The 25,243-nt window shown below is 45.3% G+C and overlaps 1 protein-coding gene across 1 annotated transcript in view; it reads left to right on the forward strand.

Moving 5' to 3' along the window:
* Positions 1–4,329: 4,329 nt before the first annotated feature.
* LOC146191933 (cell adhesion molecule Dscam1-like) overlaps positions 4,330–25,243 on the forward strand; it is a 135,955-nt gene continuing 115,041 nt past the window's right edge. The window contains exons 1-3 of the mRNA XM_084600404.1: positions 4,330–4,369; positions 4,834–5,205; positions 16,605–16,766. Coding sequence (XP_084456530.1) covers positions 4,330–4,369; positions 4,834–5,205; positions 16,605–16,766 — 574 coding nt within the window. The remainder of the gene's footprint in view (positions 4,370–4,833; positions 5,206–16,604; positions 16,767–25,243) is intronic.

The raw sequence follows: 25,243 nt of genomic DNA on the forward strand, positions 1-25,243 counted from the left end.
CATATCACGGTTGGTATTTCTTACTGAAAGAAATATTGCGCCAGATTAGGAGTCAAATTATACAATCATTGATCTTTTTCTGCTATGAATGCATAGTGAGGCATATCATCATTGCTTATAAATGCTTAACATCAATATACTTAGCAGAATTACGTTTATTGGGGCACGTCTAGATTTAGGGACTTCAGAAAAGCTTCACAAACCCAATAACTCTGAATTACCAATCTATGCCAAGTCCAGTCAAATGATTCACATTAACAGAACAAAGTCTCAAGTGCGCCTTAACTACTCCGGTGCCCACCACCACCACATACAACAGTTTTTCTTTTATTGACGGTAGTAACGTTTTACACGTTAAATTGTGCGGACATGGAGATGTGTAGGCGTAATAAGGACTCTTGATTTGAAGCTTTGGAAGTAAGCCTTACATATCGGAAGTCGAACCTGAATAAAAAAAAGGGCGTGCTTTGGTCTTGATGATGCCCTTTCCCAGCCCCTGTTTTTGCAGGTTTAGCATGTCATTTTTATTCGGCGAAACATATGCTAAGGACGTTCTTTTACCAGTTTCTTTTTTTCATTCCATAATGTGTCGCTAGTATCTCTGGAATCCTTGTTTTAAATGTGGCATACTGATTCAGTATGTGCAATGCAAGGCGGATCCACTTTTTACCAAGCGTTGATTTCAAACACTTCAAGTGTACCATAACAACGTCAATGCAGAAGCACGTCTGATAGATAAAAAGACCACATCTTCGTCTCCAGACTGGTTAAAACTAAAATCGTTATTATTCCGCTAAGAATGCCGTTATAAAAACCTTCGTATGGCTATTGAATCGGCGAGTGTGACGAAAGATGAGTCACAGATACCCCTATGTTAATGAGGCCCTTCGATAAATGATTAGATCCTTCCTCCAGTTCAACACGGCTCTCTCATTCTGCTTCACATCCGGGTCGCCTTTGTTTCATACGGTGTCAGTGGTTTACGTCCCCAGTGAGAAGTTCGGACATATCAACGCCACTGAAGGGAATTCAAAACATTTTATAGAGATGATTTGTGCATTAATCAGAGAGAGCTGAACTAAATGTTTAAGAATGTGAGCCCAGTCTTCTTCCTTCTGATATTAACAGGCATAGTACTAGCAGAAATACAAACACACATACTGAAGTCATGATGCTCGCCACGTCATCTGCGTCTGGGCTCGTCATCCGACTCTTCTCAGCGCTTGTATAAGACTCAACAGCTTGTACTTTAAACCGTTTTCGTTGAGCCGATTATTACTTATTGTTTGCCGCTCAAGCTGGGCCTGGCGCATTTTTACAAGAAAAATATGATTCAACACTATACAGTGCTTTGATATCCCTGTAGTGATTATCCTATCTGCGCCCTACGACCTTGCAGACTCACAGGTCAAGAGCCATAAATTTAAGCACATTCATCACCCAGGCCCTACTCTGTACAGTCGTCACTCTGAATGCTCCTGCCCAAACTGCCCGTGATCTAGATAAATGTGGGGCATCTCGTTTCTGCCTGCCTCCTCTACAACAGCTGACGTGGATGTCCTTGGCGTCTTAAGTAGACTAGTTGCTTTAACCTTCATAAAGTCTTGGGAACTCAAACTTGCTCAAACTCCGTATGTGCTACACACATGGTAGACACCTCCGCCGGGGTGGCGCAGTGGTTACGGCGCTCGAATACCGTTTCCAAAGACGCGGGATTGAATCCCGGCCACGGCGGCAGCTTTTCGATGGAGGCGAAAAGCAAGGCGCTCGTGTGCTGTGCGGTGTCATTGCACGTTAAAGACACCCAGATGGTCGAAATTTCCGGAGTCCTCCACTGCGGCGTCTCTCATAGCCTGAGTTGCTTTGGGGCGTTAAACCCCACAAACCAACCAACCAACCAACATGGTAGACACGGGAAAGACTAGGCAGAACCGCTCCATCTGATGACCCATAAACACTCCTGCCACTTTAATGTGACGTACAGCCTCCGAACATTCTTAACATGTATAACGTGACGGCTTGGACTGCCGCCAGCGCAGCGAGGCAATAGTCATTGTGTGCGAGGTAATTCTTTCGACCCAGCTCATTTTGACCACATTTTCGACTGCGACGATCACCGCGCAAAAAGATCGCTTCTCGCTCGCCTTTGCAGCCTCGGACATCCGGGCAACATGTAGCAGTTTTTTTACCCCAGGAAGTCGAAACTCTGCCATAAGCCTCCGTAGCGCTCCCCTCGCGAGAAGTACGCGGCGTAATTTTATGCGACAGTTTAATTTTTATCGAAAAATTTACCGGCCACTCTACCCCACTTTTGCCTCGCTGCATTTATTTTCCTTCTTTCATTAGGACACTATGTCCTTGGTTACGGCAAATCAACTATGTTAGATCAGCAGCATTCGCATAGAACTCGGGAGGTGCATGCACTGCGGAAGCTTAGCGCCTATTTTAAGGTCACCGCAGTAAAACCTGCAGCCCATGACCCCGAGTGCGATGCGGCATCAGCACGAAAAACGCGAAGAAAAGCCTATGTAGCTAGTGCGCTATCAACGCGGTAGTCGGACACAGTCGAAAACGCAGTCAAAGCCATCTGCACACCAACTATCGTGAGCGGCTGTAAACCTTCCGGAGAACACTATCTCGCATCTGATTATTATCATTTCTCGACGCTGGAGGCACTTCACGCCACGCTTTTCATCAATCGTGTTAAGAATGTGGGCTGCTGTGGTTTGGTTTGGTTTGAAAGGTTTTACGTCTAAAAGCGTAAAACCTTTCTTTCATAGCTCTGGCTATGAAAGACGCCGTAGTGGAGGGCTCCGGAAATTTCGACCACCTGGGGTTCTTTAACGTGCACTGACATCGCACGGCACACGGGCGCCTTGCTTTTCGCCTCCATCGAAAAGCGGCCACCACGACCGGAATTCGATCCCGCGTCCTTGGGAACAGGAGTCGAGCGCCCTAGTCACTACACCACCACGGCGGGTCTGTGAGCGGCCGCACTGTGGCGTCTTTAGGGACTGTTATGAAAGAGCTGACTAATGTTGCTGCGGGAATTGAATTTTCGTAGTAAGGCGCCACAGGCGGTCCTGAGCTGCAACAAGTTGCCAGGTGAACACATCTTATTCGTCATGTTTAATAGAGAGCTATGACATATTCAGAACTGTCGATAGGCGGTAAAGTACTGCTGGAGTTTTTGTTTTCTTCTTAGTGTCTAGCGAAAGGAACGCGCAACATGTAACACGTCCACGAAATCTTTCATAAAAATCCAAAACCCAGGAATGTGCAATTTTGAACGATCAAGGCTGCTAACACAATTTCGATTCCATTAAGATATAAATGGATACATAGCGGGATAAACCTAATGGAGGATAATGAATAGAATAACCCGGTACAGAGCACTTCGGAGCATGACCAAAGGCAAGGACACAATTTGTAGATGCTTCCTGTCACCTTGGATTAAAGTGTTAAAACGTGATCTGCTCTCGTCAAGAAAAGTCGTCAAGTGCCGAACCAACAAAGCGTTACGTATACAATCAATAAGGTTTATTGAAAGTTTCCGAAAGTAGAGAGGGATGAGATGTCAGTGAAAATTTCGATCGCCTTTCTGAAACTTTGTACCTTGTTATCCGTTACTTTCCTTTGGAGCAGTAGGCGGAGTGGATCGATGGTCTCTGTCGGACAGCCGGTTTTACCTGTAGACAGTCATATATAAATATAAAATATGAAACAAACCCCAACGCCGGAGCGGCGCTCTAACTTCTTGCTTCGCTCCAAGCTATAATGATATTGTTCCTTTTATTTCGTTGCATACAATCTTTAAGGGATAATATGAAAGTGCATGCGATGATTCGATACTTAATTCTGAATAACCAGTTTAAACATATGAGGTCACACTACGCGTAGTCGGCTTTAAAGATAAGCTTCCATGCCAGATCCACGCAGTCGTTTCCGTAGGCAAAACATTTCCCTAAGCAGTCGCTGCAACGCAGGTTCGCACAGAATAGGCAACGCCTGAGCACGGTATTAAACAGTCTATTAACTCTAACGCAAGGCCAAGCACACTCTGCTAAAGAATGCTCTATTGGATAAAATAGAGTTCAATTGGCTCACCAAGTCGTTCCTGTCGTCGGCCGGGCAGGGTAAGGATGATCTGTCGAGGGTATAGTGAAAGAGAAGAGAAAATGCTCTCTCCCTCCGCGAGCATCTGCTTTTATTCCTTCCGATATTTCATCACACGAAGCATTCAGTTGCTCGTCGGAATTGGAATTCACCCTTCTATAAGTGGTCAGCGTGGTGCCGTGACGTCACGAAATTGTGTGGGGAGTGAGGAGAATGGCCAAGTGCACTGATCCCTGCTTTGCCGGCGCGAGTGGTCAGTTAAGAAGAACTACACACAAGTGGATTTCTACAAACACAAAAAAACACGCGGGTTTCATTATTGCCGGCTTAGCACATCATCAGGAATAACAATGCGGCAATCTTGTTGGTTTAGTCACATTTTTAGGCCAAGCAACACAAGATGAACTGACAGTGGAGGCCAAAGGGTGCATGCCATGTATACATGTGGTGCTAACAACCTTGTCTGTGTTGCTGAGTTACTCAACGCTGCATTCAAAGGCAAATAGCTATCAACACCTCTGTTTGCTTTTTCCTTAGGGTCTAGGCAATTTTATTGTGCTTGGGAGATAAGAATTGTGCCCAGCCATGCATGCGGAATGACACTATAGGCTGTTAGTAAAATGTGCCGATAAAGTTGATTTCAATTAGGTGAACATTTAGCTCTGTGGACCACATATATTCACTGCAGCAAACGTCTTCTTTCTTGTTTTTCCCCAGCCTGCCTTCCTGCCTCCAGTTGTGTGTCTGCCTCAGAGTCGTCCAAGGGCGTCAAAATTCCCCTGCCGTCCATGCATGGTCCGTCGTTCACTCTGGAGCCACCGCACTGGCTCGAGTTCTCCAACGCCAGCGGTGGAGAGGTGCGCTGCGAGGCCCGAGGGGAACCACCTCCGCAGCTGATGTGGGCCACTGCGGACGGCAGCCCCGTCACTCCGGTGCCTGGGGCCAGACTGCTGGCCGAGGACGGGGCTCTTGTGTTTCCCGCTTTTCCTGCCGATGCCTACAGGCAGGATGTGCACGCGGCCTCTTACCACTGTCTGGCTTCTAACGAACTCGGAACGGTGGCCAGCCGGGATGTTCACGTCAGTGCAGGTAAGGTGGAGCCACTGGTTGTTAGCTCCGTAAAGTTAAGTCATTTGTTGCCCTATCAGCAGATTTGCGCTCGTAGATGGCCACTGCGGAATATTTTAACATCTTTGCAGCAACCATACCGCTAATAGCCGGAGACTCAGATACTGCAAGCAGAACAGCGTGCTTTTAGAAAGAAATAAAGCACGCTAAAAAAATTCTTTAAATGAAACCCACGTGCTTCACAGCACCCGCTTCGGTTTACAGCGGTAAAATGACAGAATGAGTGGTTATAAGGGTTAGGTAGGGCTTTTAACCCAATACGGGGGCAACGTTTACTTCAAGGGAAACGCGTGTGCAGCTGCAACCACAATTTATAAAAAGTGATGCTCTCCCAATTGCTTATTGGCAGGTACCACCTCCTGGCGGTGAAACAAAAGGCGCGTGTTAACATTATGTACCTTCACGTTGAATACTTAGGCTTTTTTGATGATTTTATTTCCAAGCCATTTTTGGCTTTTACCACCGGGAACGATATCGGCGATTTGTAAAAACTCTCTTTGCTACTTTTCAAAATTTTTAGGACGCCGTTTAAGACCACAAAGAGCTACAACTGCAATATGTGTTATATCAGACGAAAAAAATTAAGGCACTGTTCAGGGAAACGACGCGCTTGCATTTTTGCCTAGAGCAAAGCCTGGGAGTGTGATTCGAGCTTGTTACTGCTAGCTTTTTATTGAGGCTCTTAGGAATAGCTGACGTCTGAACAAGAAGAAGGTCGAGGTGACTCAAAATATGGCATGAAAAGTGACTCAAAACATCAGGTAATATTTAAGATTCAAGCGTGGCTGCATATTTGTGGCGAACAAAGCATTCCCCCGCGCATCAAACATCCTTGAGGCACATTTTATGCCATTCGTGACAGGACAGCGCACTGAAAGCACCACTATATTTAACAGATTGCTTTGTTGAGCCGAAGTAGCCCCGTGTGAGAATCCTGCCCAGGTAATGCATCTTTTATAGCCTCTTTTTGAAAGCATGCCAGATTTTTCAACTGCCTTCGATTTCATCGAAGCTGCTATACTAGCAGTATGGTACGGCTTCAGCCTAAATGTTGAAGCCCACAGCTCTCCACGGGCGCAAAAAAAAATTACATGGCAGTGTGAAAATAAATTAGTAAAACTATAATAACAGGTGGCAATACAAATTAACAGAGTAGCACACGCTGTACATTAAAAATTTTGAACACTTTCTCTAAAACAAGTAACTTTAGTTTTCAGGAGTAGCAGAAATACTGAATAAGTGCAATGAACACAGATATTTCAATAAGTCTGCAGAGCACTGAAGGCCAATCAGAAACGCTAGATGGCTTAAAATTGAGAGAAATAATGAAACCAGGAAGTGAAGACATCAAAGCAAAATGGTTTACAAGATTGCTATGCATGCTACGACTACTTTTACTTAAATGGCCGGCATACTTTTTGATCGACTGCTTAATAAATGTTTTGCTGTGGTCTGGGACCCAAATTTTTAGTCTAGGCAAAGAATAGAGGTCAATCAACGTGCGAGCTAATGGTCCGTCTAAGTGCTGTTCTTGCTGTGTAACATGCGGCATGAAAAAAAGCTTTGTGCTGAGGACTACAGAAGAAGAACGAGCATGAAATACTGCAATCTTGTATGTAATCAACACTGATGGTATCGGAAACCGCAAGGTGATTTATGTTAATGTGCGGGAGTGAAACATTGACAATATGACGAATAGCCATTTAATGTACGAGACGAAATTTTGGAATCTTACTTTTTGCGGTCTTAAAAAAAATAATACTAACAGTATTTTAAAAAATGAGGCCAAATTGTGATAATGGTGACAATTGATGAGACAGCGAAGAAAAAGCAGCCGTATGTCGGCGGTTAGATTTGAAATCAGGTCCTCTGAATTTCACGTCAGAAGCTGTACGGGTTGAATAATGGCTCCGCCTGTTTAAACCTTAGTTTTCCTAAGTATTTATGCAAACTGTCCGCGACAGTGTTCGCCAGCGCCACCTTCATCCGTAGCGTCGGGCATGGAAAGTTCTCTGATACCGCGAGATTTACGTAGCACGTGAACTAATGGGGAGCGTGCAAACTGTGTGATAACACTTATTCTACCGGGTATGGCAACAAGGCATCCATTCGATATCCTTCTTAGGTAAATTAGGAAACAACTTCACAGAAAATTACGGCCCTTACAAAAATAGATATTGAATTTCTGCTACGCACGTATGTGTTTTTGATGAGTCATCAACCACTCAAAGGAGATTCAAGATTAGATGTGCTTTAACATCAGATCCGCAACAGACTTTCCTTTCAAGAAGTTTTGTGCTTGGAAAACGCAACAGTATTTTTGGGTAGGAGCTAATGTGGAAATACATTGACTTTCTCAAATGAAGAAAAGTATACATCACTAAGTGAATATATATTCTTTCCTTGTTAACTGCACACTTTCAGAGCCCTATGTTTGCATTTCTGTTTAGCATATGTAGGATGTTGCCTAAGAAACAACTTTTATGTGTTTTAACATGAGATCCGCAACAGACTTTCATTTGAGATTACGCAAGAAGTTTTGTGCTTGGAAAACACAGTAGTTTTGTATAGGAGCTAATGTGGAAATACATTGACTTTCTCAGATGAGAGAAAATATACATCACTAAGCGAATGTATATACTTTACTATGTTTTCATTTATGTTTAGCATGCACTGTGAAAACAAAAACAACTTTTTGGACGTTTGTTTCATTCAAAACACGCTTACACCCCGAGTCTTGGGTGTTTGTGCCATTGCAAATCACTTCTTGCGAAGCGAAGGGGTGCTATGTTTGGACAATATGCGTTAGGGTGTTACGGGCAAGGATATTGTTGTGTACGCGAACCGACGCACTGCCACACCGCCTCCAAGCAAACGGACGCACGGCCGCTCCATTTCCAATGCCTCCTTCCACCTGCGAGCAGGCCGCTTCGGAAAGACCAGGAGGGGTACCCTGCCTGCGCCGACGACGACCCGCGGACGTAACCCGAGCCGTGCGTTGCCTCGGAACTGGACCGCCCGTGAAGCATGTGCGCGACCAGGACACGAGAAGCAATGGCTCCTTTATAATGGATGATATTTTGCGTGTTTCTTAAGCTTTCGAGCTCCTTCTTGCTCTGCGTATAGATTAGTCGAGCCCTCAGTCATCGCATCGCTTCCCGAAATGTTTAGATACAACTAAGATTTAGTTACCAGTAAAATAGTGTTGGCGCTGCTGCGCTTGCTGGTATTGAAGCTTGGTTGCACTTTTTTTCCTTAAAGGTTTGTGCTACAGCTCCGTGTTCAGCTAAAATTACGCCCAAGGTAGCAACCACAGAAGAGCCAGCGCTGATAAATTTGCCAGCGATGCCAAACTCGACATGTTAAAATGACTCCAGTGGACAAAATAGTGCGCATAGGTATCCAGAACATTAGATGCAATTTCTAATGGTCAAGAAGTTGTAATTGTTAGAGCAGCCGCAATGGCCTGTACAATTCGAAACATGCTTCGAAACATTGTCCCAATCTTATGAATGCAGTCCAGACATAAGAAGCAAATACGTTACAGACGTTGCCAGCTCCCCGAGTGGCCGAGTGGTTAGCGTAGACAACTACGGAGTAAGAGGTACCGAGTTCGAATCGCGCCAAAAGTGCGGTTTTTTTTTCGCTTAGTTAATTTTTTTTATTTTTTAGCATTTTGATGTAGTTGAGGTGCTTCGCTACGTTTTAGCTTTTACTTTTTATCCAAAAGTGAAAGCCATCAGGCGCTCATTGGCCAACACTCATGAACAACACACAAGAAATGCACACGTTAGGTACCAACCAGAAGCACGGTGGCCAACTTTCTTATGAAACTCATCAAAAATGCATCAAGAAAATGTATAGAAATGTTAATGTGCATGATGAGAAATGTAATTACCATTTAATCAGAAACTCATTAAGCTTTTTTGTAAGGGGGATTCACAGTGTAGCACAGTCAAGGACAGTTTGCTTGATATGGATTTGTGGAAAAGCATTTATTTCTTCGTTGCCTTATTTTGTCTTATATATTTTTCTCTGAGTTGGTAGTGCATGTCCTACCGTGCTTCAGCGCATACATATTTGCCTGACCGCTAAGAAATAACAATGTTTGCACCAATTCGCGTCTCGCAAATTTGTGTCCCTTATTGTACATGCAAAGGCAGCCAACAGCCACTGCATGGAAACAAAAAGAGCTTGTGGGTTTCTTTTCGTTATCATCTTTGAGACATAATATTATATCACGTTTTAAAACGCCACAAAATGTTTTTCGGGTCTGTGGCGGCTGCCTGCCATTATATTTATATTATAAAGAGACCCTTAGTTTTCGTACGGTTGTTTGCTAATAGGAAATGATGTAAGATGAAAGCAATGCCTAATAAAATTGCAGGTTTACGTTCGTAAGAACTTGTAGTTCACATTGCGAGTAATCTGAAAGAACGTGGCCTTAATCCGCACATAAAATACAAGGGTAAATATCGTCAAGCACTTTGTCATCACGCCCTGTATAATCTTGTTCTAAAGCATGTTTCCCTTCTCTAAAACATATATTCTTGTGCCCTGGGGCTAATCTTCAACCCAATATTACGAGTTAGATATACTGAAAGATTGGACGATTCTCGCATTCAGCCGTCTCCTATATGATCGCAGCACAGAAATCAGACCTTCGGGTTACGAAGTCTTCTCCATTCCTCTGTAAAACCAACTGCGAGACTCAGGTCATCTCTAGTTATTTTTTCGTTACCGCCTTCCTGTTAAAGAGATCGATTCAAACCTGCCCCGTCCTTTCCAACTCAAGCATAGGATGCCGACAAAAGACAAGCTCCTATCATTTCATCTCATGTGGGAGGGGAGAACCTTTGCTAAATAAAATGTTTGAAGCAATATTGCCGCATAGAAGACGACGCCAAAGATGATGACTGGCCCCACAAGCGCGAGCCTGCAAGAGAAGAAAGTTGGAGCGCAAGACTCGTCCAGGTTGATTATTAAACCCGTCCTATCTTTGGGTCCTCCTTGGCGTTCTATCGAGACGTGACACTGGTGGAGCGCGCTGGGGTATGCATAAGACTCCTTCCGGCAGTCCACAGCGAATCCCAGACATCGACACGCCTGTACATCGCGCTAGCCGCCGCCTTCTAGGCCTAGCCCCGGAGTACAACTATCTGCCAAGCGACTCTTCAAACGGCCAAGTCCATCAGGTCTCCCAAGCTATGGCACATCCCAACCCTACGCCGGGGACTCTTCAGAACACCAAGGTGCCAGAGTGCTTTCGCGGGGAAGCATTTGAAGATGTCGAGGACTGGCTTGACCAGTTTGAGCGAGTGGCCAAGATTAATCAGTGGAGCGCAGATCACAAACTTTGTAATGATTATTTGCCCTCCAGGATAATGCTAGAACGTGGTTTGAAAACCCCGAGGCCAGCTTATCCACATGGAATGACTTCCGCCGCCAGCTCGTAGACACCTTTGCGAGAACTGATCGAAGCGACAATGCGCTGCGCCTGCTTGAAGTGCGTGTCCAGAAGCCGAATGAGAGCGTGGCCATGTTTGCGGAAGACACGGCTCGCCTTTTTCGCCGTGCCGACCCTGATATGAGTGAGCCAAAGAAGTTACGGCATCTCATGCACGGTATCAAAGAACAGGTGTTTGCCGGCTTAGTACGCAACCCACCTAAAACCGTGAGTGAGTTCATTAAGGACGCTACGGCTATAGAGCGAGCCCTCCAAGATCGGTGCCGCTAGTACAACCGACCTGCCAGCTGTGCCCCGACGACTGCGGCGGCGCTGACTTCAACAGATCAGACCACTCTTCGAGACATGATTAGAGAAATTCTCTTTAGGAGTTGCAGCGAAATACGGTTCCGAAATCTCAGTCGTCAGAGGCCCTCGTGCAGGCTGTAAAGAATGAAATTTGGTGCTCCCTATCACCTTCTGCCCAGTGCAACGAGTTTCACCCAGTCGACAACGCGGCAACCATTTCCGAACCACCATACCGCGTTCCACAACCGGTCAACTACACGGCCAACATTCCTGCACCATATCACGAGCCGCAATCTGAGAGCTACGCCGCGGTCCTACGTCGCCCGCCTCCAGACCACGCCTCACCGAGCTCACCAAGCCGTCAGGAGACGCAATTCCTCCAGGGGCCTCAGTGGGCGCCTTCCAGGCGCTCTCAACCACGCCGAACGGACAGGTGGCGCAGTTATGACAGCCGGCCACTCTGTTTCTACTGCGGACAACCTGGCCACGTATATCGGTACTGCTGCTACCGCGAAGAGGGGCAGGCCTTTCCGTCTGCTTCTGCTCGCCGCCGCTTCGACGCTGACACTGCCCAAACCGAGGACGGCCTTCCGGTTAGCAGGGAAACCGAATCCCCGGGCTTCCGCCGCCGCTCCTCTCCATCGCCACAGCGTTATTCTCCGCCGATGCTTGGTTGGTTGGTTGGTTTGTGGGGTTTAACGTCCCAAAGCAACTCAGGCTATGAGAGACGCCGTAGTGGAGGACTCCGGAAATTTCGACCACCTGGGGTTCTTTAACGTGCACTGACATCGCACAGCACACGGGCGCCTTGCTTTCCGCCTCCATCGAAAAGCTGCCGCCGAGGCCGGGATTCGATCCCGCGTCCTTGGGAACAGTAGTCGAGTGCCGTAACCACTGCGCCACCCCGGCGGGGTGGCAATGCTGACGTTGGCGGACGGCGGTCCCCTAGCCCTCATCGGGGAAACTAACAGCCGCAACCTCGCGAGGGGAGGTTGCACACAGTCTAAAAGTGTCAAAACCCTCACCACCGCCGCAACTGCCGACAGCCCGTGCTTCTCACGCTGCCGTTAGTATTGACATTGCCGCACTACCGCCGAAAATGCCGCCTACATTACCACCGAAAATGCCGCACCAGATGAGCAGCCCCGATGACGAAGCTGACACCGCTGACTTTGCCGCACTTCCGCCGAAAATGCCGAAAGAGACGAGCCAGACAGATAACGTTTTTAGCGCTGACCTCGCCGTTTTCATTGATGGGCTGGAGGTACATGCTCTGGTGGATACCGGGGCGGATTTTTCAATTATTAGCCAGAAACTGGCTGACACGCTGCGCAAAGTAAAAACCGAATGGACTGGGCCAGTAATAAGAAGTGCTGGGGGCCAGCTACTGGCACCGACAGGGAAGTGCACTGCCCGGATAGGAATAGGAAACGCGGTGTTTGTTGGCAGCTTCGTTATTCTCCCTGACTGTTGCAAAGATCTCATCTTGGGCATGGACTTTCCGCGTCTTCATGGGGCTGTAATCAGCATTCGTGACAGCGTCGTTGCCTTCACCAACAATCATGAAGACCTCGGTTATGCGGAAGTACCACTAATGCCCTTACGCGTCGCCAATGAGACAGTGACATTACCTCCGCGATCATGCTCTCTTGTTGAAGTGAAGTGCGACATGGCGCATACCGGCGATGGTATCGCCGAAAGGGCAGTCGCCCTGGTACTAAGCCGAGGTGTTTCTATAGCTCAAGGGCTAGTCAACTTGACCAATGGACAGACCGAAGTGCTGCTGACAAACTTCAGCGCCGAGCGTCAGCAAATTCCGAAAGGCACAACTGTGGCTTTTTTCGACAGCCTCCCAAATGCGCAGCACTGCTTCTCACTGCAACAGAAAGGATCAATGTGCAAGACGCCCGTAACCATCATCGATGTGAGTCCAAATTTGTCTTCTTCAGAACGGGACCATCTTTTGGATCTCATAGATCAATTTCGAGACTGCTTTGCTTCCGAATCGCGGATCGGCCAAACGCCTTTGACAAAACATCGAATCATCACGGATGACTCGATTCGCCCGATTCGACAAAATCCTTACCGTGTAGCTCCGAAAGAACGTGCAGCCATTCAGCGCCAGGTGGCCGAAATGCTTAGAGACGACGTTATACAGCCGTCGCAGAGCCCCTGGGCTTCCCCCGGGGTACTTGTTAAAAAGAAGGACGGCAGCCTACGATTTTGCATAGATTACCGCAAGCTCAACCAAGTAACTATAAAAGACGTGTACCCTCTTCCTCGCATCGACGATTCCCTTGATTGCCTACGAAACGCACGTTACTTCTCATCAATGGACTTGAACAGTGGATATTGGCAGATAGAAGTAGACGAGAGTGATCGGGAGAAGACAGCATTCGTCACTCCCGACGGATTGTACGAGTTTAAGGTCCTTCCGTTCGGTTTATGCTCAGCACCAGCAACATTTCAGAGGTTGATGGATACTGTGCTCTCGGGACTTAAGTGGCAAACATGCCTGGTGTATCTTGACGACGTGATTGTGTTTTCGGCCACATTTGAAGAGCATCTACGCCGTCTGCTAGCTGTATTTCAGGCCATACGATCTGCGGGCCTCACACTAAAATCCGAGAAGGGCCACTTCGGGCTGCAATTCTTAGGTCACGTAGTTAGCCAAGAAGGTGTCCGGCTTGATCCTGAAAAGCTCTCCGCAGTCGCCAAGTTCCCGACACCTACGGACAAAAAGACATTGCGGCGTTTCCTGGGTCTTTGCGCCTATTACCGCCGGTTTATTGCTGGTTTCTCACGAATTGCCTGGCCATTAACTTCGCTGACGCGTGACAACGCTGTCTTTCACTGGGGTGAAGAACAGGAACAAGCGTTTAATGAGCTACGGAGACGTTTACAGACACCACCTGTCCTGGTGCACTTTGATGACGAAGCCCCTACACTGCTTCATACGGATGCCAGCAACGTGGGCTTAGGTGCTGTGCTGGTGCAGCGCCAGGATTGTGTGGAAAAAGTAATTGCTTACGCCAGCAGGACCCTATCTAAAGCAGAAGCGAACTACTCGGCAACCGAAAAAGAATGCCTTGCAGTGGTATGGGCGGTTATGAAGTTCCGCCCTTATTTGTACGCTCGCCCCTTTCAAGTCGTTAGCGACCATCACTCGCTCTGTTGGCTGACGAATTTAAAGGACCCTTCAGGGAGACTCGCGCGTTGGAGCCTTCGATTACAAGAATTCGACATGGCAGTTATTTACAAATCTGGAAAAAAGCACACGGATGCTGACTGCCTTTCGCGAGCGCCGGTCGAACCTTCCACTATGACCGATGAAGACACTGCGTTTTTAGGTGTTTAGATTAGGTTTTTAGATTTAGGTTTTTAGATGACGCAACGCTTTCCCAACAGCAGCGAGAAGACCAGGAATTGCTCCCTCTTATTGATTTCCTGGAAAAAACGAACTACCGTTGTGCCTAAGATTTTCACTCGAGTAATCTCTTCATTCTTTATTCGCAACAACGTACTTTACAAGAAGAACTTCCGCCCTGGGGGAAACAGTCATCTACTCGTCGTCCCATCTGCTCTCCGCAGTGAAGTTTTGCAAGCGTGTCACGACGAGCCAACCGCCGGTCACCTAGGCTACACCCGCACGTTGGCTAGAGTCCAGCACGGATACTACTGGCCAAAACTGCCTGCGACTGTGAAACATTATGTACGTACGTGCATAGACTGCCAGCGTCGTAAGTCACCCCCTGTAAAACCAGCTGGCCTACTTCATCCTCTTCAAGTGCCAACAACACCTTTTAAGCAAATCGGCATGGACCTCCTGGGACCATTTCCGACGTCGACAGCCGGAAATAAATGGATAATTGTCGCCACCGATTATCTAACCCGCTACGCGGAGACCAAGGCTCTGCCAAGGGGTACCGCCGCCGAAGCAGCTCGGTTCTTCTTGGAGAACATTGTCCTGAGGCATGGCGCTCCGGCGCTCATTATAGCTGACCGAGGAACTGCATTTACGGCCGAACTTTTGGAGACCGTTCTCCGCCTCAGTGGTACCAGCCACCGTAAAACTACAGCCTATCACCCCCAAACCAATGGGTTGACGGAACGCCTCAATAAACCCATCGCAGACATGCTTTGCATGTAAGTTGACGTGAACCACAAGAATTGGGATGAAATTCTTCCCTACGTCACGTTCGCCTACAATACGGCACGCCAAGACACCACTCGCATGACACCATTCAGCCTCCTTCACGGGCGACCAGTAACAACTATGCTGGATGCAATGTCGCTCCCGAATGCCGACACCGACGATCTCGATCAGGACGCCGAGGAAATCGCTCAGCGTGCAGAGGAAGCCCGCCAACTAGCGCGTGTGCGAATCAAGAATCAGCAAGAGCATGATGCACGACGCTACAATCATAGACGCCGACATGTCATGTACGAACCTGGCGACAAAGTGTGGGTCTGGACGCCTATTCGCCGCCGTGGACTCTCCGAAAAACTATTGCGGCGATATTTCGGGCCGTTAAGCGACGTTTAACCGACGTCACTTATGAGGTGGTGCCAGACGGGGTGTCGACCTCAAAGCGACGCCAGCAACAAGCCGACGTCGTCCACGTTGTACGCATGAAGCCGTACAACTCGGACTGACCTTGACCTCCTACTCCCTTTTATGCTCATCGAGACGATGCTTCTTGAGGAGGGGGGAAAATACCGCATAGAAGATGACGCCAAAGATGATGACTGGCCCCACAAGCGCGAGCCTGGAAGAGAAGGAAGTTGGAGCGCAAGACTCGTCCAGGTTGATTATTAAACACGTCCTATCTTTGGGTCCTCCTTGGCGTTCTATCGAGACGTGACAACATGACCAGCATCGCAGATTTCACACTCACGTGTTCTCCCTAAACAAGTTTCCAAGTTTTGTCTCTTATAACGTGAAGCGGGTACTATTTGTTTCTGCTCATATTAAACGCATTGTGCTATTTCTAAAAAGAGGCCGTATGGGTCATTTATTTTTATTATTCTCAGTAAGCATATATACCAACAATCTGATGATAATATACTATTTATATTTAGAGGAATACATAACTACAGGCTAGCTGCCTCGTATTGAACATCTCCTCAAAACCGAGAGCTCTATAATAAAGCTGGTGATTTATTTTTAAAGCAATAACCACATGATGTGTTGCGAGAGATGTGGAGAGCTCAAAGAGAAAATGAAATCATTTAATGCAAGAACCACTTGCAACGAAGTAATATTGGTTACTTATGAGAGAATTCAATTTTTTCGTATTTCAGACACAAGATTGTTGACTGCGGACTATTATGAAGAATGTCTATATCAGCAAAATAAAAGAAACGCTTGTTGCAAGAGGCTCTTTATTCTGCCTAACTAAATCAGATTCCTGCAAGTTCTTACAGTTCAGCTTATATGTAACGAAAGCGATTCCCGCAAGGACACGAATAAAGCAGCAGAGCATGACGAGAACGCTGAGGTAGCTGTGCAACGGATCTATTTATAGAGCTTTATATCTTTCATTTCAAAAAATATTGAACAATAATAAACTTCGTCTTTTATTTCATTTCGTTTTGTTTGCAGTTGTGGACTACCATTATGAACCTCGAGTGTACGACGGATTCGTCATACGGGGCAATACAGCAGTGCTGAAGTGCCACGTGCCGTCCTACATCCGCCAGTACACTTTGGTCGATGCCTGGATACGTGACGATGGTTTCACCATTAATGCGTCTGGCAACAAAGGTATGTGGCGCCTGACAGATCCCAGTAAATGTGGAAATTGCATGACAGCCTCAAAACAGCATGTAATGTGGTTTCCGTTACGTTCCGGAACACTGTCGGTGCCTTCACTCAGGCCTCGGCCGTCAACACCTGTATTTCCACAGCGGACGACAAAAATGACCTTATGATGGAATAAAGATATCAATGATCAAACGCAAAAGAACCATAACCACTGTATGTGAATGGAACGATGACAGAAGTATGTGTGAGATGCAATTTTCCGACTGGCTGTAAGGTGTCGGCAGTGGGCGTGGTCGTGGAACTCGTTGTGTATGGTAGCCTGGAGAATGCCTACGCTTTTAATGCGTGCTCACTGTGGGTCACTTTTCTCTTTAAATAAAGCATTCAAACTATTTCATACTAATAGACCTTTATTACTAAGGTGAGCGAAACAAAGGGTAGAATACGTCGCGATACTGGGGTCGTCTTTAAGAATCCACTTTTCCTTCCGCATGTATGATGTTTTTATGCGTGAATGCAGAACCGGCAAAATATTTTGCATATAATTTTACATAACATTTAGCATAAATGTTTGCTCAGCACTTCAGCAGCTTCTAAGACACTAGAAAATCAGAACAGTAGCTCTTAGCCAGAGCTGTTAACCGCCCTTTTGCAAAACCATGACTTCATTTTATAAAATCCAGATTTGTATGATATGGTCATTATGACATATCAGTATATTACTTCGCCAGCATCCTCAAGCAAGTGATTTTGTTTGCTCTTCCCAATGCATCGTAACTGCCAATTACAACATCCTTCAGCTTTCGGAATTGCATAGAAAACTAGGAACCTTCTATGGCTCAGGTATTTGTCTATAATGATTGAAGGATAGGTCTCCGAAAGCTGCATATTGCTCTTCCTTAGCCTTTAATTGTATCTTTTAGGAATTGCATAGGAACTTTCGGCGCTCTCAGGAGCAAGAACAAACTCAAAATTATGATTAGGCTAGTGTATACAGTTAGGAATTCACCCTAGATATGGGGAAATTCTACGACTGATATGTGACCTCTATAGGTAACATAATCATTAGCTTAAAAATGCGGCTTAGTTGTTTGACCCCCTAGCATAACACAAAGGGAAAGAAAACATATGGTGCATCTTGGAATTTGTGCTGCAGGGTTTTACATTTCTTTGTAATTAAAGTAGACGAAAACCAAAGGCAGACAGCACAGCTTTCCATTGTATCTAATAATGTTTATCTGCAGGATGAAAATGAGGCACTGCTTCTCATGTGTCATTCAATGTAAAGTGTTTCAGGTTAGCGTTACGCTATAAGGATGCTAGCAGACGTTAGATATGACCTGGAGTGGAAACAAAAATTTAAGAAACTGGTTTTCAATTTTTAATGGTTTCGATCTCACAGGCTGCAGATAAGGTCAGCTTAAGTGCGCAATATTTACCCCTTTATAAAAGTTGTCATACATAAAATGTCTGTTCCAACAAAAGCAGTTCTATCTTAATAGCCCCGCCCGGTGGCCAGTCGATGTCTCGTTGCAAAGCTGTTTTTGTGAACCATCGAAAATATTATTCTAAACCATTAAAAAAAACGCAGAAAAACCTCATGGTAATCAGGGTGAGATCACAGCGAGTCTATATCGGCAGCAATTTTATAGAAATGACAATTGAAACATGTATTTCTTTTGGAATTTCAGCATTTCTCGTTTCGGTACCTAGACAGCAAGCACGATATTGCCTATTCAATCTTCATTAGGCACCCTGTTCTTCGAATGAACTGAATTTTTGCGAGAATAGCAGCCGCATGGTACTATACAGAGTGTCATAGGTATTAAAAAGTTTTAATCTCTCAGACTACAACACGAAGGAACTCGTTCAATCATGTTTGAAGCTTACACCGTTCACCTAATACCTTCGGCATCCCATCCTGACACTTTGTTATTCGGTTCTTAGAATTGATAAAGATGAACTGCTTGGCGGTAAGAGAAAATGGAGAATATAGGTGTTTAATTTCCGACCTAGAAGAACCACTAAAACAACAAATTCGAAACAGTTTTAATTGATGAATTTTCTAGTCTCAGAAAATTAACCTTTTCTGGCTTTAGAAGAGGAACCGTTACTGAAGTTTATTCTTTTTTTTTCACTCAAATTCGTCTTACTTTCCCTGTCTGTCTTAACAGAGCTGCCGACGGCGTCCAGTCACTGAACACAAAGTTACGGCCCGAAAAGAAATCTTCACTGTTTTCTAGAAAACACTATCACAGTTTACTGGCACATAAGGTGGGCTACAAGCATGGCTGTATGTATTTGTGGACAGTAGCCAAGCAATTTGTATCGTCATAAGTCTCGTACAAATTCTTTAAACTTGTGCCAGTTACGGTTAGGTGAACATAATCGTTAGGAGAAAGTAATGGACATGTGGTTTTTTTGCATGCTTGCTTGACGAGACAGCATATATAATTAAGTAGGCACATTTAAATATTTATTGTCTGTGCATATATAATCCCTCTAAATTGGCATGTATATATATATATATATATATATATATATATATATATATATATATATATATATATATATATATATATAGCTGCGCCTTTCTCTTCCTGTGTACCAATTAGTATGATTATATATTAACGTAAAATTAAGAGCGGGGCTGGACCTGTGTCATATTAACCACGCACGTCGAACATCAGAATATAGGTTCTGAAGCGCCTGAACGTTATGGCAGCTGAAGGAGTAAAGTGCCCACAACAAGCACGCCATGGTGCACATGCTCGCTAAACGAGCGCGTCTAAGGTCTAGTGCCCTGTCTCGCTGGTGTGTGTGCAAGGCAATTAGGGTCGTCAGCTTTTGCGAGAGGCTCAACGCGAAGAGGCGCAGTTAACGGGCGCGCCATTCGCGCCGGCAACCACGCACTAAATGGCCGTGTACGGCGGAGAGGAACAGTGTGCTGGTAGGAAGGGGGACGCGATGCTTAACTACTTCGGCTCTGCGCTGTCTACTGGTGTGTGTTGGAATTTATTTTTGTCAACAGGATGTGTTCAAGTGCTGGCAGCAGTTCAGAATAAAGCTCCTTTCACGCCATAATGTTTTATGGCGCCGAGCATGGCTAGAGAGGTACTGTAACTACTATTCGTTAGGTACCTTGATCAATATATTTTGCGCATGATAGGCTTTGCTGCTTGTGCGTGTTAAAACCCTGCACAATGCAACATAATCAACATAGGCAAGATTTTTCTCCCTCCGATGACGCCGCTGGCTTCCGATTTCTAGTGCACGGCAGGCAGATGTCTTACCCTAATCTGACACCGAAAGATAATGCTGCAGAGAAAGTGCTGAATCCGAAGTAAGAAAAATTCGTACCAAAAACAAAGATAGAAAACGTGACCAGATCTCTCGCACAAATGCAGTTGTCCTCGCTCTATTCTCTGTTCTTCGCCGAAATGTTTTGATGTGCGCTCTCGCAAATTCAATATAACCGCCGACTGGCTCTTCACCTTGGGTACTTTTTCTCTATCATATAACCTGCATGATTAAAATTACAGGTGAGCTCTATACCTATATCACGAGGTTATATTGGTTTGCTTAGGACTGTCTTTAAGGGTGTATGCACTACACGGGACCTGAAGCTTATCTATTGATGAGACCAGCTAGACGATGCGCCTGCGTAGAAGCAACGGCAATGTTATTTGAAAGCAGCGAAGAAAACACAAGTTAAGAGGAAGAAACGACACTAAGGTACCACGGTGCTTACTGTTTCAGTTTCGGTTTTTTCCTACTCGCTTCAATTCGAAACACTTGCACAAATTTCGTGTTTCTTATATAAGCGAGACCTGACTAAATAATAAAACATAGACGAAAGTGCTCCACCTTCTGTCACATGGGCGAGACGAACCGCAGTGTTTTTGGAGAATGATTTTTATTTTCTTTCTTGTTCCTATGCAATGTCCCTTTATATACTTTTTGATCTGCTCAGTAGTTTTTTCATACAGAATAATTACTAAAACTGCTCCCAAATTTCAGCTCAGTTGTTTCGAATTTCTGAAGTGTAGATTTAGCAATGTTCTCAGGTGTTTTGCGGACGGACGCAGGCAGTATGTGCCATTAAAGAATTTCGCCTTAAAAATGATGGCAGTGGTAACAATGTGACAGCGCATCGTCTTCGCTTTATTTGGGGGGGAAATGCGAGCTGACCCCGGCTTTATTTGACCGGAAGCTTGAAGCGACACTTTAGGGTGGTAATGGTCAGCGACCGGTTAAGCGTCGGCCTGCCTTCCGCAATACAGCACCTCCATCAACACCAGAAGTGCAGCAAGGATTCTGCACTATCACCAGAGGAAAGGTTGAACCTCGTCACCGGAAGGTCTTCATGGTAAGGTTAGAGAAGCCGTCTGTTTTTGGCGGTTTCCAAAAGACTACTAAGTTTCGAGTCGCTTGTACTTAGCGGCAAATATTAGGGAGCTGATTAGACCGGTTTTATAGCGAGAGCTACATTGGCTACATTATTACTATTTCGCCGTGCCTGTCCGATATAGAGAAGAAGAAGAAGAAGAAGAAGAAGAAGAAGAAGAAGAAGAAGAAGAAGAAGAAGAAGAAGAAGAAGAAGAAGAAGAAGAAGAAGAAGAAGAATACTGATAACTCGGAAGTTGGTTGAGGCGAGCGATAACAGCGAGTGGCTAGTACAGAAGGTTCATTTGAACGTTGTGACGGCGGTGTGTCCCGGAGTTCGACGTAGAGACGACGTCCTACCATTAGAAGTCTTCTAAACCCGAATGAAAATGGTCAGCGACAAGAAGCGAGGGTACGTGAAGTGATTCCCCCATGACATAAGTAAAGCTTAAACTATAGAGTAAACTATGTGCAAAAGCCGTGTCTTTACTTTTAAGCCGAACCTAAGCCTAGCCATGCAGATTGCTTTCATATAACTCCAGGTTAAACCACAAGCTAAACCACAGCTACTTTTAATTGATCTCTGGTGGAGCTGCAGAACTCGGAACCACGCCTTTTCGCCGTGAGTTTAAACTCGTCAGGTGAACATAGGATCCAGGTCCCAAACAATAATAAAACTTTTCTGGAAGCCAAGAAAAAATTATCTCATTTTTGCCTTGGGGACGTGTTTTCCTAGTAGCCGGTTTTTTCATCGGCCTTTTCTTCAGGGGACGTTTCTTCCACGGCCGTAACTTTCGGTCACCTTACTTCCGGGGACGGTATTGCCTACAACCGCCTACAGCCACGAAAGCTCTTTTGGATTTTTGAGACGTGAGAATAGAGGCAGAAACGAATATTTCGAATATACCCCTTCCGCAAAGTCATCGGTCTGCAGCGTACAGGACATGCATAAATCCACACTGCGTACTTTCTTGATTGCAGATAAACTGAACATGCGTTTCTGAAGGCGCTATCCAATTTTGAAAATAACATGTATTGTCTGGCACCAATATTAGGTGAATAAGACAAATTAGCCTAATTAAAATTACTTATTTCCAAAACAAAAAAACTGCGTTTGGCGCGCATACGGCTGGCAGCTGTATGCAACTCGTTTTGGTCTCCTATCTCAAATACTGTAATTTTAAACAATTGGCACAAGTTCGCTGGTACATCTGGTATATAGCGAAGTGCCCGCTTCATTGAAGGAAACATTTCATTTGACTCTACGTTTCAACCCGAGGACCGATTATTTTGAAGTTGGTTTGTTTTCGCTGCTGCTTCCCTTTTATAACGGTTCGGCGAGCGAAACGATAAAAGAAGTTAAATAAAATGAAAAAAGTAACTACAGAACAGAAAAAAATACAATGAAAATAAAAAGTCGAAAGTGCACCCAATACAGAGACTGCGCTGAACATGCGCCGTAGGGAAGTACAATACCCTGCTCATCCAAGGAAGCACGTGAGAAAGAAGATGGCTACAAAGTATAAAAAAACACTTGACCAGGATAGAGGGGGAGGAGCCTCAGTTCATCAGCCGAGCCAACGTTTTGAGAAGTGGACTTGTCTTCGTCTGCGCAGTGCGATTTCACTGGCGGGGGTTTAAATGTACGTTTTCTTCCAAAGAAGGAAAGCAAGGGAGGTAGGAGGGAGGAGCGTGGGGAGAAAAAAAATGAGGTCATGGAGTGAAAAAACATTCCTTCAGTGTGCATTTCTAAGCCTGGAACAGCCGATCTTCTGGCCTGAAAAAGAAAATTAAAAGTGGCCGCAGCAGGAGAAACTACATTGTACGGTGGGTTATGAGTAACCACCTAATACAGGTTTGCTGCTGACGCGCCTTTCTTGAAAGGGGGCGGGCCTTCCAAAGCATCCTGATAGAGAATACAGACGCAGGGGAACAATTCCTAGACGCTTTCCACACGGAGTGACCGACAAAGCACGATAATAATAACAGTTGAAGTGAATCACATCTGGCAAGCGCCGAAGAAAAGGGTACAAGTGCCACCAAGGCGGAAACATGCTTGGAAAAACACGTGCAGCTGATCTTATTGCGGAGGAGAGTAGTGTGTACACGTGCTGTTAACAAAGAGTGCTGCGTAATTAACGCTAGATGGGACTGTTCTCCCGAGCAGTCAGTAACAGTTGCTTGTTACTGAGGTTCTGCGTTTGACAGGCTTGTCGTGCAGAGCTGAAGTGGCCAAGCAGCGTGCCTGGCCACATAGGTGCCTTTGTAAGAGAATGCCGGGCATTGTCGGTCCCCGTCGATACCGGAGGCCAGGGAAAAATACTTGACGCAAATACTTTATATATATATATATATATATATATATAAGCAGATCAATCAAGGGGAAATGAGGGTGCTCGTTATAATACATGAAGGAAAGAAGCCAACAGTCGGCGAGGCCAAGGAAAGCGTTGGGGATGGTATGTTTATGTCATTTTTTTTAATGTTTACTTCGATAACCACAGAAATTAGTAATGTAATCTGTTTAGGGGAAAGATAATTAGACACAAAGTAGAAGAAAGAACAACGTGCCGATGGTGGGATCCGAACCCACGACCTCCGAATAACGCGTCCGGTGCTCTACCAACTGAGCTACATCGGCCGCTGTCCCCCCTGCTACTTTCTTGGGTATTTATGTTGTCTGTATTCAAGGTTCGTATACAGACAACATAAATACCCAAGAAAGTAGCAGGGGGGACAGCGGCCGATGTAGCTCAGTTGGTAGAGCACCGGACGCGTTATTCGGAGGTCGTGGGTTCGGATCCCACCATCGGCACGTTGTTTTTTCTTCTACTTTGAGTCTAATTATCTTTCCCCTAAACAGATTACATTACTAATTTCTGTGGTTATCGAAGTAAACATTAAAAAAAAATGACATAAACATACCATCCCCAACGCTTTCCTTGGCCTCGCCGACTGTTGGCTTCTTTCCTTCACATATATATATATATATATATATATATATATATATATATATATATATATATATATATATATATATATATATATATATTATGTCTTTTTTATTTTACTTGGTAATCACAGAAATTAGTAATGTAATCCGTTTAGGGGAAAGATAAACACAAAGTAGAAGAAAAAAACAACGTGCCGATGGTGGGAACCGAACCCACGACCTTCGAATATCGCGTCCGGTGGTCTTCCAACTGAGCTACATCGGCCGCTGTCCCCCCTGCTACTTTCTTGGGTATTAATGTTGTGAGTATACTAACCTTGAGAGTGTTCACCAGCGCCACCTTCAACCATAGCGGTGGACTTGGAACGTTCTGTGCAAAGTCCTATATGTATATATATATATATATATGAAGGAAAGAAGCCAACAGTCGGCGAGGCCAAGGAAAGCGTTGGGGATGGTACGTTTATGTCTTTTTTTTTAATGTTTGCTTAGATTATCACAGAAATTAGTAATGTAATCTGTAATGTAATGTAATGAACCTTCTCAAGGTTCATATACAGACAACATAAATACCCAAGCAAGTAGCAGGGGGGACAGCGGCCGATGTAGCTCAGTTGGAAGAGCACCGGACGCGATATTCGGAGGTCGTGAGTTCGGTTCCCACCATCGGCACGTTGTTTTTTCTTCTACTTTGTGTTTAAATATCTTTCCCCTAAACAGATTACATTACTAATTTCTGTGATTATCTAAGCAACCATTAAAAAAAAAAAGACATAAACGTACCATCCCCAACGCTCTCCTTGGCCTCGCCGACTGTTGGCTTCTTTCCTTCATGTATTATAACGAGCACCCTCAATTCCCCTTATATATATACAAATTATGCAATACGCATCAGATATAGATTGAGAGAGAAACAGGAAACAGCACTGATCGAAAACGCTCGGATTCCGTGCCACATGAGCCCTTTTTCAGATAAGGGGGGTCTTATTGACCTGTATTAAACAAAGATCATTTGCTCAGGCCAAACGGAGCATCAAGTCGAGCGGTTTTATCCAAAATAAAAAGCAAAATGAAGCGTTTGTGAAGCATATAGCAGTTGCAGAAGCAAGTGTGCCAAGGAGGCCTGCCGCAAGTCCGC

The sequence above is a fragment of the Amblyomma maculatum genome, chromosome 4, assembly GCF_055883805.1.
Source record: "Amblyomma maculatum isolate TAMU_Amacu chromosome 4, ASM5588380v1, whole genome shotgun sequence".
NCBI lineage: Eukaryota > Metazoa > Arthropoda > Arachnida > Ixodida > Ixodidae > Amblyomma > Amblyomma maculatum.